Source organism: Cydia fagiglandana, chromosome 3 (genome assembly GCF_963556715.1).
Source record: "Cydia fagiglandana chromosome 3, ilCydFagi1.1, whole genome shotgun sequence".
Taxonomy (NCBI): Eukaryota; Metazoa; Arthropoda; class Insecta; order Lepidoptera; family Tortricidae; genus Cydia; species Cydia fagiglandana.
The window spans coordinates 20,165,312-20,187,540 of NC_085934.1; the positions used below are offsets into that span (position 1 = coordinate 20,165,312).

Consider the following 22,229-nt stretch of genomic DNA (forward strand, 5'->3'; position numbering starts at 1 on the left):
CTAGGTAGTTTTTTTGTTCTTCCTTGGCCCTTGTTTTATCTATTTTGTATATCTCATACATTATACATTAGGTATATATTGTATATATATTAGGGTTATATACTATATAACCCTTTTACGCCTGAATACATTCAACTTTAATTTCAATAAAAAATTACACTATCAAATTTACGTAAAATTTTATTACTTTTGACGTTCCAGTACATATTAAGCGCGAATCGAGATAACTGTAGGTACCGATACCATTACGTAGTTCAGAAACTAAACTTCTGAGAAACTGAACGTTATCAGTCCCCTAAAATAAAAATACATAAATGAAAAGCTCTCAGAGCCCTCAACACTAAAGAGCTATTAACCTAAGTTGTCAGAGGCGTGGCCATGACAGTCAGAACATTCGGAACAAGTACTTGAGAAGGGCGCGATATTCGCGATAAATTGCTTACTTTTGACGTTCCAGCATATTGTAAGCGCGAATCGAGATAATTGTAGGTACCTATACTATTACCTAGTTTAAACTTCTGGGAAACTGAACGTTATCAGTCCCCTAAAATAAAAATACATAAATGAAAAGCTCTCAGAGCCCTCAAGACTAAAGAGCTATTAACCTAAGTTGTCAGAGGCGTGGCCATGACAGTCAGAACATTCGGAACAAGTACTTGAGAAGGGCGCGATATTCGCGATAAATTGCCTGCTTTGTGAGCCGAGACTGGCAGAGAGGCCTCGAAATAGCGTAAATTGGCCAATATTTCCATTTCACACCTGAATTTTCTCAAGAGCATTTAATTGTCTTGAGGTGGAATTAATTGGTGAGAGATAAAACCTACCTACCGACGGTTACAAATTACGAGTACCTACGATTTTAAATTGTTATAGGTGTCTTAACTTTTAGCATAAATGCTAAATGCTTTTTTAGCTTTTAATCAGTTTTTTAATTACTTACTTTCATGTCGAGTTTTTGTTCTAAATTAAGGATGACTCACGTTAGACCGGGCCGGAGCCAGATGCGGCCTACCTACACCGCTGGAGGGTTTTTCTTTAGTACAATGACATCTATTTCAGTTTATAAACTTGCAATAAATGAGTGAGTGAGACATGTAGTTGGTTCGAATCCTCGCTCGTGGCTTTCTCTAACTTGATACACTTATTAAGATATGTTGTTAACACTGTTCTATCGTTTCACTGTTGGTTAAATTAGATCCGTAAGCAAAAATTGGTGGTAAAAGTGAGCTGACTATTTTTGCCAGAAGGCACGTAGCGTAGGTAGGTACGTTTTGGAAATGATTGTTCGGTTAACAAACCCCTCTTTTTCGCTTCTAGTCGCGTTCCGAGCCCGGTTTCACGTCGTGTAGTGGGTTTCACGTCGTATAGTGGGTTTCACGTCGTGTAGTGGGTTTCACGCCGTGTAGTGGGTGGACCATGTAAACTATAGTTTCAGGAACCTACATTAATTATGTGGCTTCACATTGGATTCGGATCCGCACGCTGCTCCGGCGTGTGATTTGTAATTTATAATTTAAGGATGACTCACGTTAGACAAAGCCGTCTCCGACCCGGAGCTTCCGGCGCATCGTTTTCAATGGAAAGCATCACGTGATCGTCTGTCATGTTATAGAAAAGTAAGCGCCGGAAGCTCCGTACGGACACGGCCCGGTCTAACGTGAGTCGTCCTTTATTTGCTAGAATCATGGTTAACATCGAAATATTAATCCAGCACAATTCTGCCGACTTACGGCGTGCAAATTTTACTATATAAATACTTAATTACTAACGTGTGACTGGTGTTATTAGATCTGGTTTTGATACGACCTTAACCACTAATAGCCTTGGTGATTGGCGCGTATCTCACGCACAACTTTCATTTTATCTCGCATTCACTAATTAACGTCAGTGGTATATATGTATAGGTCGTATCAAAATAAGATCAAATCCATAAAAAAATGTTAAGTCAGAATCGGGCACCAGGACTTCGCATCGGCAGTTTTATGTTTGTCGTCTAATGTGGCTGTCTATATACTTTCTTTGTATAATAATTTTTAGCAACGAACACTAGTATTAGATATAGAAAGTTGGTACTTATAATACATAAATTTTCATGCGAAGTTTCATGTATTTCGTTTTAACATTTGAGCGTAACTTAGCCGCTCCCATGTCTTTAAACAATTCGGCTCGTAGCAACTCAGTATTATATCACACGTTATTACCAACTCGTGTCCTATTTAATCTAACTTCATAAACGAGTGAATATAAAACAAAGCCGAGCCAATTAAAAGTAGGCAGCGACGAGATTGGACGCCATCGATTATGGGGGCCACACGACTAGGGTTGGACCAAGCTAACTATGCGTGGTATTTACAATGACAGTGTGGAAATATAGCATTATTGTCAAATTTCTGTGAAAATAGGACGTATATACCGACACTCCCATCACTTTGTAAAAGTAGAATTATTTTAATTAAAAAAGAACACAACTACAATTTTCAAAAAATCCGAATACTTTTGCCGATCAGGGCTGTAACCGCGAAAATCGAAGTTCGCAAATTGTGGGCATTTGGGCTTATTTTTCTGTTACTCTAATGTCTCAAATTACCTACGTGTTCATTGGAGAAAAAGAGAAAGATCCTCGAGTTAGTGAACTATCTCTGTCGTGAACTACGTCTGACGTTTTGGAAAATACTATTAAAAATCCAACCCTAACTCTAAGTTCTATTATTAGCAAAAAACCCTTTTCGCAGACTTCATCTCAACAATATTTTACCCTTAAAAATGAGCTCTACAAAAGAGCATATCTGACCTTGACCCAAATCCGGGGATTAGGCCAAGTGGACCCTCACCATGATATGTGCTTTCTTTCGAATCTATATAAAAGTCCGCCTATACCTAGGACTTTTTCTAGCAATAATGGGGGATTGATAAAATGAAATATCGACATATCTGTTATCGAAACGTAAATACCTCAAGTATAGGCACAATATACGTATAAAATATCTACTAACATTGTTAAACATTAGCTACTGCGGAATAGAAGAAGCTTATGTTCTTTAATACATAAGCCATTTTTATGAATTTTGGGTATACCTACTATACACAATATACGGCATCTGCTGATATATTAAGCATAACTCACGTTAGACCGGGCCGTGTAAAGGCTGGAGCTTCCGGCGCATCGTTTTCTATAGAAAGCATCACGTGATCGCATGTCATGTCATAGAAAAGTAAGCGCCAGAAGTCTAACGTGACGAGTCATCCTTTTATGGCTCCGTCTGTGTCGGGTTTAATATCCTATACCCACAATACATGTATAACTAAAGCCCTTGACCCAACTGAAGTTCCCGGGGTGATCCCGTGGGTTTCAAAGTAATGGACGCCATACGTCACAGGTGTCACGGGATTAAAGCGATTATTTAGGACACGGAAGGATTTATTCACAACACCTTCGTTACATTTAAAGTTTACTTTAACAATTTTCATAGAAATGACTGTGTGCTCGGGAAACTTATCTTCCAATTCGGATTGAACAAATTGTCACAGTTTTACATCTTGTTTTGACTTGTAGGGACGAAAATTCCGGGAAAAATTTTTTCGGGAATTTTACAAACTTTCGATTTTATCAGTTTTTTCCAGTTTTATTTAGATAAATTATATACGTCATACACAATGCCACTGATGGTGATGGGTGATGACGGTGTCGAAGTCAATACAATGCCAGAAACTAACACATTAGACGTGCAACTTTAACCTATCACCTGTTAAGATTTCTAATTATGTATAAGTAATACATGATTACATAATTATGATAAGTAATTCATTTTGTCAATCCTCCGTTATTGCTAGAAATAGTCCTAGGTATCGGAGGAGTTTTAGAGTTTTACGAGACAAAGCACATTGCTAGTGCAAGGGCACTAAGTATTGAATAATACAGAAGTTTAAAAAACTTGGTATTTTTCGGCTCAAATATTTTTTTTCGGAAAAAATGTAACTGAAATTTGTATTGTTGTTTTTTTCGAAAGAAAAAGAAACGAGCCGTTTTGAAATTTTTCCGGGTTTTTTCAACGCTAGCTTTGATACGATCTTGAAGTTTTTGAGATCCCTTTAGGTAATTCTGTTTCGGTTTCGGTGCCGGTCGGTCACTAGGTACTTAATAACTTTTCGGAGAGAGCCGAGTAGTGTCACTAACCCCTCCTTCTTACTTTATTACTTACTTACCTAACCGTAACATAAACACCCTTTAGATTTATCCCTTAAAATATGGCCATGTGATCGTCTAGTTAGTAGTTAGGACCCCTCGAAGCGAACCGCGGTAACCTCAAATTCTTTAATGGGTATCAGCTAAATTTTGGACTCAGATTCTATTTATTATTACCTAGGTTTTATTAACAGCTATTTTTGATAATAAAATAATTAATTATGAAAGTAAGAAATAATTTAAGGAAGATCGAGTTATAAAAATGGAATAATTCAATAAAATTTATTAGTGTAATGTAAATGAAGTTGTACATTTTATATTTAAGTATTGCAGCAAATATGATGACATAAATATAAAAAAATTGTTGTTGGTAAAATCCTGCTACGCCTATTAAGATCCCGGTATAACATAGAAGTAGCACTCCTGAGATAAGCTCATTTACACCCTAGAATTTCAAGAATAATTACAGTTAACTATCAACTTCTAAACGAAGCGTGATTTACTCACACGTGCTACTTCGTATGCCCGATGCAGGTCTGGGAACTCTTAGTCCGATCACAAGATCAATCGGAACACCTACTCTACCAGTTTAGCCAGAAGGGCTTTGACCAACACTTCGTAACTTAAGCGCACCTAGATGATGATGAAAAGAAGTGTCAAAGTATTCATCAGTCATCAAAATTACTTATCTTTTTTATATTCAAAAGCTAGGGATGCTAATCCCTTAGTCCCATTCCCCAAAACTGATAATATAGACAGAATTCCTAGTTTTCTAGATGTATAAACAAAGTACCGAGTTTATTTGCTAACTATTAGTTTAATCTAGGCCGTAATTGAGTATTCACTCAATTATATCCTTTGTACTGCTCCTGCCTGACAAAGGTTCCCTAAAGCAAACCGTTCTTCAATCCCAGAATAGTCTGCGTTCCTAAATCCAGCTGATGTTGTTAATACCTGATTGTATTACTCAGTACCTCGCTTCTACACCAGACAACCAGAAATGAAAATTAGAAATAAATTATTAAAGAAACATTAATTCTTTCCCCATATAAATTAGGAAGATTTAGACAGTTGAACACTTTTACCTTTTATACACACATATTTTAGAATAAAGAAACCATATTTTTAGACCCTAAGGAGAAATATATATCAACCATATCAATTTTATAGACCACAACTAAAAAATAACCTTGACAGACAATAAAAAGTGTGTGATTCTACCCTATTCCTACCCTTTGTCCCTAATCTAGTACATTCAAAGCATAGTTCGTTCTTACCATCGACCCAATGCTTTGTAACATACGCAAGTGTAGTCCCTATGAGAAGCTGTAGAGTTCGGCAGGCGAAACCGATGAAGCAACCTACAGGCCAGTGTATTTGGTTCCCCCTCCTACGCCCGCGGGCATGGTGGTAGGAAGTAAACCGCCCTATTCCGTGTATATAAGTGTATCAGTACCCTAGCACACACACGCACCAATCACGTGGGAAACTCTGCCGCGACTAAGACTAAGTGTAAGATATCAATCACGACAGAAGCTTTTCCCCGCAACCAGCACTAGTATGAACCGGAGCACCGAAATATATAAATAAATTTAATAGGAGACCTAGTCTCAATTACTGCCGACTTCAGTGGGCAGGGATTACTCCCAATGACGCGCACGTGACGTCTCCACATCCATCTAAACAGCTGGACCTTGAGACTAGTGAGATAATTCATCTCTTATGTTGATATAAAAGAGATGCCAAGTCCTCTCAAACTTGGAGCAAAAGACTCCTAATCATCCAATCCTTTGGCACCGTTAGGCGGAGTGAATGCTTAGCTGGACAAACTGTCAGTCCAAACAATGATCTGGCTTTTAAAATAACAAAAATACACTAAAATAACTAAATTAAACTAACTCACAGAATAATGAAATTCCCTCAAACACTGTCATCCATATTTAACATTACGAGAATTTCTTCCCGTAAAACCAAACACAGACACAATTCCAAGCTCGACGACATTGTCCCTGCATAGCATGACGGCACTTAGAACACACAGCGTAAAGAAAACTTCACAATAACTAAAACCCACACAAGGCAGTAAAGAATCTCCACAACAGTCTAAACTTAGCATTACGACGATCAAAATCCCCGCAAAACCAAGCACAGACACAAATTCTAAGTTTAAATTTATCAGGATAATTCCAAGTAAAAACAAACAGAAAAAATTCGCGGAGAAACTTCACCTCCCCGCACTACATTACACCCGAAAACCAGAGTCACTGCTAGTCCGATGGTCGAAGAATGAATGAATCCCCCTACTCTCCGCACCGGCCTTTTATACCTTTTACTATGGCGACATAATGGCGACTCAGTGGCGACTGAACGGCGACATATTGGCGACAAAACGGCGACATATTGGCGACAAATCGGCGACATAATAGCGACATATTGGCGACTTAATAGCGACATATTGGCGACTTAATAGCGACATATTGGCGACTTAACAGCGACATATTGACGACAAAACAGCGACATATTGGCGACAAAACAGCGACAAACCGGCGACTTATTGGCGACATTACCTAGAGAGACCTAATGGCGACATAACGGCGATACAATAGCGACATTAATCAAAACAAAGACATACTGGCGACATATTAGCGACTTAACAGCGACATTTGGGCGAAATTTGGGCGACATAATAGCGACATAACGGCGACTTATTGGCGACAAATCAGCGACATAACGGCGACTTATTGGCGACAAATCAGCGACATAATAGCGACATATTGGCGACTTAATGGCGACAAATCAGCGACATATTGGCGACTTAATGGCGACAAATCAGCGACATATTGGCGACTTAACAGCGACATATTGGCGACAAAACAGCGACAAACCGGCGACTTATTGGCGACATTACCTAGAGAGACCTAATGGCGACATAATGGCGATACAATAGCGACATTAATCAAAACAAAGACATACTGGCGACATATTAGCGACATAACGGCGACTTAACAGCGACATTTGCCGACATAATAGCGACATAACGGCGACTTATTGGCGATATAATAGCGACATAACGGCGACTTAACAGCGACATTTGGGCGACATTTGGGCGACATAATAGCGACATAACGGCGATTTATTGGCGACATAATAGCGACAAATGGGCGACATAATAGCGACATATAAAGATAAACATTATTCCAAAAGTACCAGGATACCAGAACTGCAGAAGAGGTCGTTGCCTCGGACAGGTAACAAGGTTTGATTCAAGAAGAAAGGTCTTAAGTTTCAGGTTGTTTTACTAAACCATATGTCCTAAATTTTAAGGTTCACTTTCGCTTACTTCAGATCAAAAAATCACGTCCCTTTCTCTCTCACAGTTTAGAGGTAGACAGTGTTATTTTCATTGATATTTACGCACACATAGACATTAGCCGTGTATTCCGAGTAGTCCGTTTGAGTAGACTTTAATAAAAAGGGAACGTTCGAATACTCTCCGCGCGCGAATCTTTAAACATTATTTTACTTTGGTATTTTTTTCTAGTTTGTTTATTTCTAAGTTAAAATAAGGATTAATTAAAAAAAAATGCATGTGATAAGTAATAAACCATAGAATTACGTGCATCAAGTTTCAATCGTTAGAATATTAGATGGAACTATGAATGAAATATGCGTCTGAAGAGGACATCAGTACTACAAGGTATTTCTTTTTATTTTTCCGTGTTTTGTAATGAAAAATGAGGCTTATACTAGGCAATAGGCATACGGCTAGTCACAGTAGGTAAGTATAGGTACGCTCGTGCAATTCAGTGAAGCATCACAGCTTGTAGAAAATAAAGTTGCAGTTGCCTTCTAGTTAGTTGCTATGCCGGTTTAAGGTTATACATAATGTAGTCGATCCCGGCTACGACCGAGCTGCACTTGGCCTAATTCCGACCCCCCGATGCTGTTAGGGGTGCCACAATAAATCTGTGTTTGATTCAGCCCATACTTTAACAACTAAGATACATTTTAAATAATATTGAAATTTTCAAACAGCTTGGGCACGGTGATAGATGTCATCTGAATAAAATTTTGCGAGATTTCGGGTTTTAAAGTTGTCAATTGTATAGGTACCGTCACCATCAGATATATTTAGGAGCGGCCATGGTGTTTACAAAATCTGAACGCAATCTAGCGCATTGACAATAGAGGCGTGTTCAGATATTTGTGAGCACCTTGGCAGCTCCGATATATCTGATGGCGACTATACATGGGTGTTTGTTCGTGTGTTCATGTTTAAATCTCTTATAAAAAATCTCAGCTCATACAATTTTAGCATATTTATCTCGTGCCAATCTAAATGATTCATATTTTATTTAATTCCTATTTAGACTTAAAGTGGCGAAAAGGGTTACTAAAAATAAATATTTAAATTGGATTGTTAGTTGACAACCATGTTTTTCATGTATATTGTAGGCACGTTTGCAGCCGTACGAGTAAGTAGCCTTTTGAGTGGAGTGGAGATTTTTCATAACTGCCCGCACATTGCAAAGAGGTGGTATGAAAAATTGCGATAAAATTCTTGGCCGTAAGTTTAATATTGTCTAGCTTAATAAAATAATTTCGTGAGTGGTCAAAAATTTGTGTAAGCTTTAAGGGGCCCATAGATTACCAGTTCGCCGGACGATATCAGCCTGTCAGTTGTTTGGAACTGTCACTTTTTGCGTTTAACTTACAGGCTGATATCGCCCTGCCAACTGGTAATATGTGTGTTTAGGATAATGATACTTCGTCGTCGTATATAATGATACTTGTATACGACTACCTGTCGAATCTACCTTAAAACTTTTTGTAGAGTTATTTTCGTTTCAGTCATGAAGGTCTCCGTGATTGTTGCGCCATTTAGGGTTCTAGCTTAATTGGACATTGCATAGCGTAAGTATTGAACTATCAATTTAGCTAGCTAGACCCTATATGGCTCAACAATCACGGAGCGTGACTGTACCTGGGGGGCGATTTTTGAATTTCGAGCGTTCGATTTCTTCACTCGAAAATCTGTGGAAAACGGTGAAACGCTAATTTTTGAAATACGAGCGATATAAATTCGGAATCCGGAAGATATTATTGAACGAAATACACGAAATCGTGCGGTCGAAATTCAAAAATCGGCCCCCTGAGATCTGACTATTGCACGAATGAGGGAGATTTTCCAACGCCAAGCTACAACGTGAGCTAGACAAGTTGATACGCATTCAAACTCCGCACTTGAAATTCACGTCGCTTCGTTCCCGACTCGTAATGAGGTGAGGGATTCTGTGGACACGGAATTCTAGATATTTGCGGCGGCTTGCGGAATTTGATGCACGTGTATTGCTGACAGAGATGGAATACCTAGTGCAATGAAAATTTGGAGTAGAGTATTGTCAAAGTAAATTAATTATGTAGTCAGTACATTTATTGCCATCTTTTGACACAAATGACTAACACTATTAGAGCGCCATTTGACTTTGATCCTTATTTTTTCACTGCTATGTGTTAAATTTGTTAAATGTCATTAGACGTGCAACTTTAGACAACATCGACAGTAGGCCAAAGGTATAGCCATAAAGGTATAGTGCTAGCGGTTGACTAAAATCAGCTGCAAATGGTGTTAAAGGTATGAAAATCGGCACGATTCATCTTTAGGCCATTTGAATCAATTTGACCCGTAGCACCAAAAAAAAGACACAAACGGAAAGGAGTTATGACGTAATCTTTTTTTGTATGGAAAAAGAAAAAAAAATGTTCAGAAACCTATTGTGTGTGGTATTAAATGAAAGGGCATTTTGAGCCGGTTCTAGAAATATATCACATTATTATATTTCCGTCACTTGCATTCAATTAAAATTAAAATAATTTTCAAAACATACCAAGTTTGGGCTCCTCCAGATACGAAACCGTTCAATTATTTTTTGTAAAATATACCTCAAGTAATACCCAATATCCTCAAATCTAACCCCAAGAAATTAATGTCGAAAATATTTAGTTTTAGTTTTTTTATTTTATTTTTTTAGTATTACGAATTGTGATCTGTCAATCTATCAATGAAACGACCTCCTAGCCTAGTCGATATTGACCCTGCCTATGAAGCAGGAGGTCCCAGGTTCGAATCCTGGTAAGGGCATTTATTTCATATCATCACACAAATAAATGCCCTTACCAGAGCTTGTATATTTGTGTATATGGGCATTTATTTGTGTGATGATGATGATGAACACACAAATAAATGCCCTTACCAGGATTCGAACCTGGGACCTCCTGCTTCATAGGTAGGGTCACTATCGACTAGGCTAGGAGGCCGTTTCATTGATAGATTGATAGATCACAATTAGTAATAATAATAATAAAAAAAATACTAACCCTAAATATTTTTGAAATTAATTTCTTGGGGATAGATATGAGGATATTGGGTATTACTTGAGGTATATTTTACAAAAAATAATTCAACGGTTTCGTATCTGGAGGAGCCCAAACTTGGTATGTTTTGAATATTCTTTTTATTTTAATTGAATGCAAGTGACGGAAATATAATAACGTGATATATTTTTAGAACCGGCTCAAAATTCCCTTTCATTTAATACCACACACGATAGGTTTCTGAACAATTTTTTTTCTTTTTCCATACAAAAAAAAGATTACGTCATAACTCCTTTCCGTTTGTTTTTTGTTTTTGGTGCTACGGGTCAAATTGATTCAAATGGTCTAAAGATTAATCGTGCCGATTTTCATACCTCTAACACCATTTGCAGCTGATTCCCGAATTTCACGGTGTACCGCTATTACTAGTATAGGTAGGCCATTGCTCGTAAAGAGGGCAGTCTTTTGCATTGGCGCCCAACGTGGAACCAATATTTTTATAGCGGCAATATTCTTTCTACCTTTATTATAATTTAACTACTTACATAGTTATAACCTATCATGAAATACATGCAAATCTAGTTACCATGACGAAAATTTTTTTCTTCCCTACAGTAGGTATAAGATTCTTCAAAAAAGAAGTATAATAATTATAGTTTTCGAAATGGTGTGCAATACGCATGTGGTACTTTTAGAGTTGCCGGCGTCCACAGCCGAGCCGTGTGCTTGTTTGCTACAGACATGGTAAGTAATACCTGGGAGACCGAGCTTTGCTCGTAAAAGAAACAAGAACTCAAAAATGCGCGTTTTTCCAGAGACCCAGCCAGATTTATTTTTCGGTCCCGAAAACCCCCATATTCCATTGAAATCGTTAGAGCCGTTTCCGGGATCCCCGAAATATATAAATATACGAGAATTGCTCATTTAAAGGAATAAGATTAAATATTTTTTTCCTTTTGTCCCCAGAACAACACTTCCTGTTGCCCAATTCAGCCGTGGCGACTTCTCCCTGTGGTCGGTCCTGAAGAACTGCGTCGGCAAGGAGCTGTCGAAGATCACCATGCCGGTCGTGTTCAACGAGCCGCTGTCGTTCTTGCAGCGCATGCTGGAGTACCTGGAGTACGCGCACTTGTTGCGCATGGCGTCCGAGCAGACGGACCCGGTGGCGCGCATGGAGTACATCGCAGGTGTGTAATACTGTCCTATGGCTGGAGTACCTGGAGTACGCGCACTTGCTGCGCATGGCGTCCGAGCAGACGGACCCGGTGGCGCGCATGGAGTACATCGCGGGTGAGATATAGCTTAACGTCCTAAGGATGTTATTCCACCTGTCCAATTTCTTGCTCCAATGTCTCTCGTCTCACTCTCTCATTAAGAAAAATGTGAGACGCAAATACACATTAGAAAAAGAAATTGGACAGATGGAATACCATTCTAATGTACTGTAGTGAGTGCAGTGATTCACAGTCTTTCAGTTTGGGTTAATCTTTCGCACTCGTATCTACTTCTCGTCAACATGGTTTCTTATATGATCAATTTTCTGCAGCGTATAGTTCAGCACTATTAGCGCATAATAATGGGTTTAAAAGAGTAGACGCAGAAGTCTTGGCATCCTCCTCGGGTAGATTTAGTACGGTAACAGAGACAGAAGCTGTCGAAGATCAGCGAGCTGATACTGGAATGGAAAACATTTTACAGAAGAGCATAATAATCAATATTCTAACAACAGAAACAAGTAACAAAAGGGCAGTTTAGACCAACGCAATCTCAATCTTTCTCAGATAACTTATTTTCTAGTCATTAGACAGATGACATTATTATTGTGGCATGGATGAAGGATATCAGATTTTTGCCCATTGAATTTTAATGTTATTAACTCCACTTGCAGCATTTGCGGTGAGCGCCCTGGCTTCCAACTGGGAGCGCCTGGGAAAACCCTTCAACCCGCTCCTTGGAGAAACCTACGAACTCGAGCGCCCAGAATTCAGGGCAGTCTGCGAGCAGGTTTGATAATAATTACTTTACTATTTTTATCTGGCTTTAATTTTCTATCACAAAAACAGTAAAAATTCATTGTAGTAAACACTGCACGAGAAACCTAAAGACCAACTAAAAAGGACTTCTACTCTTCGACTCACAAATAGCAATGCACCAAGGAGAAGTTTCCAAACTTGAGAAACTTTCCATACGGAATGTTCTCAGAACTTAAATTTTACGAACCATAAAACTTATTCAGGAAGTCGCTGGACACCGCCGTTATCAATTATTTTAACTGACTGTCTTATTTACGAGTTTATTAAAATAATACTAATAATAATTTTTTGATAATTCTCATAGGGAATGTTCTCATTGGAAATTTAATTTAAATTCTCGCGTAAGTTTCCGGAAATTCCCGAGAATGTTACTGAATTTTTGAGAATGTTCTGCAACTTGCACATTGCTACTCACAATCAAACTCCGATGTTAAACATAGTGATTATTCACTTTGGGCTAATGGAGACGAATCATACTACTCGTATGAATTGTGTCCGCTATATAATTTAATCCGCTGATGATGATGATCCTCAGTCAGAAGAAATGGTTGAAGAATAAAACCTATTTCTATTGTTACTTCTATTTCGTATGCTATAATCAGAACAGACATGTGCTAACAGAATGTTTAAACTATCTTAGGTGTCCCACCATCCCCCAGTGTCTGCGTTCCACGCTGACAGCCCCCACTTCGTGTTCCACGGCTCCGTACACCCCAAGCTCAAGTTCTGTGGCAAGAGCGTCGAGATCCAGCCCAAAGGCCATGTCACAGTTGAGCTGCCGAGGTATGTCTGTAATGATTACGCACCATCACGTTCCATCGCTGAGAACAGGCCTCCTTCTTTATTATACTACAGGGTTTGAGCTAGAGAGAGAACTGTAGCTCAAAACCTAGAAGGCTGTTGTACAATGTCACGTCTAAACAAGTCTTTATCATCTGAAATGATCTAGTTTCCTCGAAATCGTTGATTTTATGAAAGTTGTGTATTACACCGTGCGTATGGTGTATGTATATATGTCGCAGTACGATAGATAAAGCCGTTATATAGTTATAACCCTAGGGATTTAATTATATGTCGCAACATAGTTATACGAAAGCGATTCATTAAATACTATCTTACTAGGAATATAACTATAATACTTATGTTTTTAGTTTACTGATATATGTAGTTATGTTACTGGATTAAGTTTAGTGAAATAATTGTAGGTAGGAGTGCGGTAGTGCGGCGGAGTCGTATATTATACAAGTAGGATCTAAAAACCTGCAATTCATTTTATTTCAGATGGGGCGAGGCTTACACTTGGACTAACGTGAATTGTTGCGTTCACAACGTGATTGTAGGCAAACTGTGGATCGAGCAGTATGGTGCTATGGAAGTCACATGCCATGGTGGTGCAGGGCTCAAGGCGAATCTGGCGTTCAAACCTGCTGGCTTTAACAACAGGGATCTGCACCGGGTCGATGGCTTCATCACTGACCAGAAGTAAGTCCTGAATATAAGAATAGTAGAATTCTGCTAATGTGGATCTTGGGCAAGCTGTGGTGCGATACGAGTACTGCGTCATGGAGGTGATATGCCATGGTGACAAGGGGGTTGGAGGCAAACCTGGCGCTCAATCCTACTGGGTTCAACAACAGGGATAGTCTGCACCGGGTCGATGAACAGGGGTGCAATCTCGGGCTAGCTATAGTTTGAGCAGTAGGTATGGTGCCACGGAGTTGCAAAGCCGAAGGTGAAGCTGCCGTTTACGCTTCATAAATAATTCATTTAATTTGCTTGAAAAGGGTACATCAGTTACAGATGTGAAGATCTTCTCCTAATAACTTTTATAATCAGTATTGGGCTGGAGCCCTTGTTCGTTTCATCACTAACTAAGAAGAATTACTAGAAAGAAAAATGAAATAGACACTTTAATTTTCAGCAAAAAGAAAATCCGCTTCCTCTACGGCAAGTGGACGGAGTTCATCAAGGTCTGCAGCGCGGCCGCGCATGAGCAGTGGGCACGGGAGCAGGAGGCCAGCGCCACACCGGCGCATACGCCGAAGAAAGTGCTGGCTAAGCTCAACAGCTTCAAAGTGGGCGCGCTGCGGTCTATGTCTATTCAGGATGTAAGTTTACTCCTTTAAAACTAGTAGTAGTGACTTAAGGTCAGTTTAAAGACTATATACCTATGATATTACGTATGTGGCTGCTTTGTTCAAGTTTTAGGGTGTGAGCAGCAGCTGTCGCAGCTGTAAATGCCTATCGCTTGACATTGCGTCAATAATTGCTACCCAGAATATTATTCATTAGCATTGGCTGTCCACACAATTCCAAATTTTGATAGTAACACCTATAATTTTAACTAAATATCTGTTTCAGCCTGAAGACCCAGACAATGACGAGGTACCGAAGTCAGACGACACTTATAACATCGACATTCCTGGCTCTACCGCCCTCTGGGAAGCGAGGAGCCGGCCCACCAACAGTGCACAGGTAAAAGACCGTTTTTTCTGACACTTTCAGTCAAAGAGGCATGCTCGCTCAGTGCCATGAATAGAGGAATAAAAGTGAATAGGTTTACGAGAGTAATAATTCTTAATGACAAAGAAGAATACTTGTGAATGCAGGTAGTTATTTCGTAATTTTTTTCGGCGATCTTGTTTTCTTGAGTATTGAACTAATTACCTATCCCAGAAGATCGGAGGAGAAATCGGTAATAAATGTTGTCACCATTAACTTGATTATTGTCCTCATCCATATCTGAATTTATCACAAGTCCATTTCACATCTAACAACTTTTTCTGTCATATTCCAGTATTACCAATTCACTGAATTCGCCATGTCGCTAAACGAGGTTGAGCGAGATATGAAAGGGCAGCTGTGCCCGACGGATAGCCGTCTACGGCCAGACGTCAGGCTTTTGGAGCAGGGAGACATTGATGCCGCTGCTGCCGAGAAGACCCGGCTTGAGGAGAAACAGAGGACAGCCAGGAAAGCGCTAAAGAAATCTCCTGATGGATGGCAACCTAGGTAAGTTAAAATCATTGGATATTAAGTAAAAGATTGATGACCGTGCGTAAAGGACAGTTGCGTCTGTTGAAGCAAGTAGACTTTGATGCTGCAGCTGCTGAGTAGACAAGGCTTGAGGACAGCCAGAAAAGCGCTGAAGAAGTCACCCGATGGCTGGCAACCTAGGTAAGTTAAATAAAGACTGAAACCGTGTGACAGGGGCAGTTGACTGCGTCTGGATAATAGTCTGTTGGAACAAGTAGACATTGATGCTGCACTTACCGAAAAGACCCGGCTTCAAGAGAAGCAGGGAAGAGCCAGGAAAGAAACTGAAGCTAAAATGTTCCGATGACAGGTTTTAGAAAATTCTAAAGTTCTTCTCTTTCTCTCATCTAGAGTAGACTAACTGAGGAAGTACTAGGTTTACAGGAGACCATAAAAACACTGCTGTTTTCTTTGAACGTATGTAATTCTGTATTCCTGGATGTGAGTAAGGTTGCCAGAGTTTCTGAGGGTGCACTATGTTGATGATGAGGGGTCTGCAAATATAAATCCCTACTTAATATTATAAATGCAAAAGTAACTATGTCTGTTTGCCTGTTACCTCTCTACGCTAGAACTTCTGAACCAATTTATATGAAATTTTGGTATGGAGATACTCGTACTTTGAATCCCGAGAAAGGACAAGGATAGTTTTATCAATCATTATCGTCATTCCTCGCAGGCGGAAGAAACATGAAATATTTCATTTGTTATTCCAGGTGGTTCAGTCAAGGCACGAACCCCTACACGAAGCAGGAGGACTGGCTCTACAACGGCGGTTACTGGGACCGCAACTACCAACATCTAAAGGACATCGACATATTCTAAGATCTCATATTAGCAGAATCTACTGTGTGTATCATTTGGTGTATCACCGATGTGTAGACATAGTTTTTTTATGCGTTCGTGCTTAAAAGTGCAGTACTTTCCGTGTAAATTATGTAGGGAGTGCACCCGGTACTGGTTTTCTATACAAATACAGTACTGGAACTGGGAATTCCCGGTTCTCGCCATACAAACTCAGTACCGGGAGCATTCCCTAAAATTATGTAAGCGTCGCTGCTTAATCTACATTGAAGCAATATTCATGTACAAATTGCAACACTCTAACTGTATATCGGTGGACTTTATTACAAAAGTATGGTATGTAATGCTAATGCCTACACATGTTCAGATTTTAAAGGTATGATGTATCCAATCACTGATATGCAGTCGGTATTTCCTAAATTGCGAAATTACCACTTGGAAATATTTAGGAAACTTCGGGAGAAAGGAAGGGATCAGAATTATCCATTTCTAAAATGCTAAAATGAAGGTTTGCTTTGTATTGTATGAAATTGGTAACAATCATAGTTTTAAAATCTTAATACGCTTCCCAAAGACAGCAAAATAAATAGTAATTATCAGATTATGGAAGTAATATTTTCACCATAATTTATGAAATGATCATTTTTATTGCTCCATTTTCATGAATAATTACGTAATGAAACTATGTGAGTGATAAATATTTCTTAAGTAGGTATTTATATTTTCAATTCTACTGCCATTATTCGTTTATTTTATTCCTCCTTAATTGAACTGAAAGCAAGTATACAACATACTAAACCTATTTCAATTTGATTCTTCCTCATTATTTAATAGGTATTTTTTTAAATAGCTGACTAAATTGAATGATCAAATTTCAATATAAACTAGTTTTTATAATTTAGTGATTATATATTAAAACTTGAAGTAGAACTAAAAGCTTAATTATATAATACGATTGAGAATCATTAGAAAATAAAATTTTATGATATAAGTATAAGTACCTAAACATTATTTAGTCTAAAGAGGCGTGTATACACGCATGTATACAAATAGCTATACTTATTTAATTCGTAAACGCAAGAATTATTTACTGTCTGTCTAAAAGAATATAAGGTCAATCGGGACCACAGCCAAAACATCCTCCAGACTGAGCATAGTCGCGTTACCCTCTCTGCCACACATACGGTAATACTCCATGTTCGAGTCGAAAGTGTCTTTGTGTGACGTCCGTATCTTTGAACGGACCAATCACGTCACGGGACTTCGCTCACCTCGTCCCGCGCACCCCCGCATTTTTGGCATCATCGGTTGCATAAAATAATTGCTCTAAGCTCTGTCTAGAGGATTCCTAGTCTATGATCGGGACACGTATCTCGTTTGACTTTATATTTTTACATGGGGTAACTGCGCCTATTTTACGAATTTAAGTTTAGACTTTACATGCTCGTTTTCCTTTACGGGATAAAACGGTCGCGATGGAAGGACCTCTGCCAAGTATTTCATGGAATAGGCGCACTTGTCCCAAGTATAGATAGTTTCATTGATGCTTCACTGTTTCTATTTGGACTGCGTTATGGAATAACGAACTATCGTTATTCCATAACGCAGTCCATTTTAAAGTAATGCAAACATAAAACAAATTCGAGTCAATTATTAAATAATTGTTAGATAAACTGTGGGGTGTAAGGGCATTGCTATGAGTAGGTAGTTGGGTGTCTATTTAAAACTATTAAGTACAATCAGCAACACTCCTAACTGTACATCGGTGGAACTTATTATAAAGGGCATAAGTTCCCCCGATGTACAGTGTGGGCGATGGTACACTATCTCTAGCATTCTAAAGTTGTTCTTACAAATGTTATAATGCGTAGGCATTTTGTTAAATGTAAATATAAAACAAAATGGCGGCGAGATGATCTCACATATGTAGTGTTATATAATAAGCATTTGATGCTACAAGTAATAGATATAAGTTTGTATAGCTATAAGACGTACCATCGTACTAGACGTGGCTTAGGCTGCCTTTCCACTGTAGTGGAGATAATCGGAAATGAGAGGACACGTGTGGGTATCAACTAGAGAGAGCGAAATAAGAAATGTGGATCAGTGGCGGCGCGTCTAGATTGTTCGTAGGCAAGCCGTATCTAAGTTGCCATTCCTTTTCTTCATAAGTTTAAAGAAAATGGCCCAGGAGCCTGAATATCAGATAAGCCGATGGGAATCGAGTTCTATGGACGCTCCGCCACTGATGTGGATTCCCCTCCGTTCCTTCTGCACCTCATTGGAAAGGTACATTTATTAATATGTAATGTATTAACTGGGTGTTTTTTGTTTCAATTTGTATTTTAGTTCAATATATGCTTTACAGTAGCTACATAATTTATATTTTATGAAAAATATTATATTTTTCATAAAATATATTAAAAATACACTATGCTATGCGTCATCGATATGATGACATGCCACCCTTAGTTTTTTTTTCGTTTTACATACAATTTGGTAGGTACTTTTTTACTACCCTACTAATTTCAGTTTTACAATTTATTTATCAATACACATAGGTAGTATTCTTAATTTGATTCGATCCATATCTAATCCAGATTGAATTCATATCCTAAACTTTAAATTTGAATACGCCTGACATAATTATGTAGTGAATTTATAATCCTTCTCCATCGTATTTTCTCTGAAAAGTTCGAATTTGTCATGCTACTTCAGTCAGTCCAGTATGGTCCAGTACAAAAAGTACCAAAGAGAATAGATAGTATAGAACCCCTGTCATAGTAAATTTCGTAGTCACAGTAAATTTACTGCCATCAATCGACACAGGACTAAAACTCAAAATGAAAACGTATAAAATATCAAAAAAAAAAAAAATATATATATATATATATATGAATAAATCATGTTATTATTTTTATACAAGAACATGGGTCGTTCATTCACTGATATCTATGTGTTAAAATTGTTAAATATGAAACGGTGTCGTCACGCCATCTAGGAAAAGAATGGGCCAAAGCTGTGTGCGCCATTTATCCGGGAATGACTTTTTCTTGATTTCCGAGGCACATTTTTTTCCTTAGACTTTATTCATCTTATACGAAGTTACATATGTCTTTGAAAAGTACTAAGGCAGACTTGCAGTAGCATGACAAATTTATACGAACGTTTCCGACAGTGGACGACTAGGACGTACTTTTAGGGCCAGTTGCACCAACCACAATTAACAGACTGATCAACGTCAAGCAGCAGATAACTATGAAACTTTCCATACAATAAAATTCAGCGAACGCTAAAACGGTGACAAACGTTTTGGTGCAACCAACCCTTAGACAGTAAACTGTTTTTTAAAAGCATTTTTTTATTTAAATTAAATAGTTCACCAGAGTTGATTTTGCTAAAAATAGTACGAAAATTATAGGTATTCTCATAGTCTAATAAAACATGGTCTTCTCTTCCTAGAGTGACACAAGCCTACGTCACAGTAACATGGCCGCTATATATAGCGCTATCGCATATTATCATATAGCGCTGTCGCATGATGACGTAGGCTTGTGTCAGTCAGGTGACCTAGAAAAGACGGGAAGAGAGTACCAGGCGGAGTATATTATTATACCATGGGTATTCTAATTGTAAAGGTAGTAACTACCTGAAAATATTATTTTAAGCATAAAGATTGGAAGTAATTGAAATAGTTAGGCGACCCTCCAATAAGAAATTGTATAAATATGGTTGAGGGCATTTAGCTAATTAATTAATTATTTAATAACGAATAAGTACAGTAATACAGTCAAAAGCAATAAAAATGGAACGATTACCAGCATGAGAATAGAATACAAAATATGTCTATTTTCAATGTCTTGCTTTGTTGCTTTACAATTCTTAATTTTAGTTAACTTTGAGACAGTTTTCCTTCAATAAATTCCACTTCAACTTTTCTATCGAAACTATTTCCATAGAAAATTTATAATCTTACTAATTTATTTTTTTACTAATTCATTTCGAATTATTTGTAAACACCAAAACTTGTACTTACTACTTGTCTACTTTACAGTCGCGAGGTACTATATGGAACCCAAAAGCGTATGCTTCTCAAAGTTTTAAATAGTTCGAAGGGTTCCGTATGAACCTACGTGCGCTATTGATATGATGACAAATGTAGCTTTTAAGCATGCAAATATTTAAGGCATTTTATAGGGCAAGAAATTAATGTTTCCTATAAGTACTATAAGTGTTCCAGTGTTAAAGAATTGTCTCAGTTAGAAAAGGCAACTGGTTAAAAAACCAATAATGTGAAATACTCTTCTAGAAATAGATTGTCTCATGTGTATAGCTATGTCCTCAAAGGCAGTAAGTAAGTAAATTTGTAAAGTAGTTATTTGATTATTGTATTAAGAATAGTGAGTTATAAACAAATTCGCTCATTTTCGTTAAACTACATATTATTATTAACTACTACGTAGGGTCTCACGTTGACGTCGTGCGTTTTTTCAGCGTCATATTAATCTACACGAGCAGTTATTTTTCTAAAGCCGCATTTTCATATAACCTCTAGCCGCCCAGACGTCAAAACCTGCCAAGTCAAATGCAATTTTGATTTGTCAAAATACAGATTCAAATTGGAATGGAACCGGAGACCTTTTAATAGGTCTCTGGGCGGTTAGAGGATCGCGTTTTGAGTGTCAAAACAAAATGTTTCCTCTTCCCATTTGCTATTGGAGCAAGTGTTTTCATTAACCGAACGAACGATTGCGAACGGTTTATCGCTCAAAATTTTTCAGAACACAAAGTGAAAACGTAGTTTAAATGATTTATTGATTTCCTTGATAACGGTTCCAATAATTATATCCATAACTTTTTAGGAGCAAGATCAATATCGATATTATCGTCATAATTTTGGCTGCTATGGTAACAGCAACATTTCAGTAGAAGGACCCACGTTAGACCGGGCCGTGTCCGGACCGGAGCCTCCGGTGCATCGTTTTCTAGAGAAAGCATCATACGTGATCAGCGATTGGCGTCAACGGGATAACAAAGCGTGAAGGAATTTTATTGTAAATAATGAAAATAAAATATACGAAGTGTGAATATTTACTTGGCTACTAAGTACTTAGAGCGTGTTTGAAAACGAATAAAAACAATTGGGATTAGGAGAAAAATAATACTTTTAGGATACGTAAACGTTTTCGTTTGTCTAAACATTATCTCACTTTTGAACGCATCACTGCTGAACAGCAAATTAAATTAGTTTTTAGTTTAATTTATTTTCGTTTGTCTTTATTTAATTTAGTTTATATTTATATTTAAGTTTAATTTTTTACTAGCGTTATGTCTCTTTACATTTTTGTTGTTATTAAATAAAATAGTTAAAGTAATCTAAAAAAAATATTGTAGGTAAAATATATAACTAGTCAACTAAGAATAAAATGTTAAGACCAAAGAACGGGTATAGTGACCAAAGAGATGTCGGTTGTAAATGTAGCCAAAATAGGCTTTATCTTAGCTCGTGTAAATGTTCTAGAAAGATGGTTATAAAAATATTCACATGTGTATACCTTGAAATAAATATGATTATTATGGTATTCAATTGTTTTCTTGAACTCGACGAAACCTCTATCATTTTGCCATTATTGTTTTTTTATCTACCAAAAAGTGAGTTAGCGGTGAGCATTTCTTAAACCATTTCTTAATTCATCGTAGACCACTGGGGAATCGCCAATAATCAGTTTTACAAACGTGTTGTAATAAAAACACATCAATCTAACAAAGGGTTCCGCAATAAAGATCATAAGGGTTCC

General features: G+C 37.9%; 1 protein-coding gene across 2 annotated transcripts in view; it reads left to right on the forward strand.

Annotated features, from left to right (window-relative positions):
- The window catches only part of LOC134680350 (oxysterol-binding protein-related protein 1), an 85,350-nt gene extending 63,337 nt beyond the window's left edge, over window positions 1-22,013 (forward strand). For both annotated transcript variants that reach the window (XM_063539475.1, XM_063539474.1), the window contains exons 3-10: window positions 11,525-11,745; window positions 12,447-12,562; window positions 13,232-13,374; window positions 13,873-14,073; window positions 14,513-14,699; window positions 14,953-15,066; window positions 15,389-15,603; window positions 16,344-22,013. In XM_063539475.1, coding sequence (XP_063395545.1) covers window positions 11,525-11,745; window positions 12,447-12,562; window positions 13,232-13,374; window positions 13,873-14,073; window positions 14,513-14,699; window positions 14,953-15,066; window positions 15,389-15,603; window positions 16,344-16,452 — 1,306 coding nt within the window. In that variant the 3' untranslated portion in view covers window positions 16,453-22,013. The remainder of the gene's footprint in view (window positions 1-11,524; window positions 11,746-12,446; window positions 12,563-13,231; window positions 13,375-13,872; window positions 14,074-14,512; window positions 14,700-14,952; window positions 15,067-15,388; window positions 15,604-16,343) is intronic.
- The last annotated feature ends 216 nt before the right edge of the window (window positions 22,014-22,229 follow it).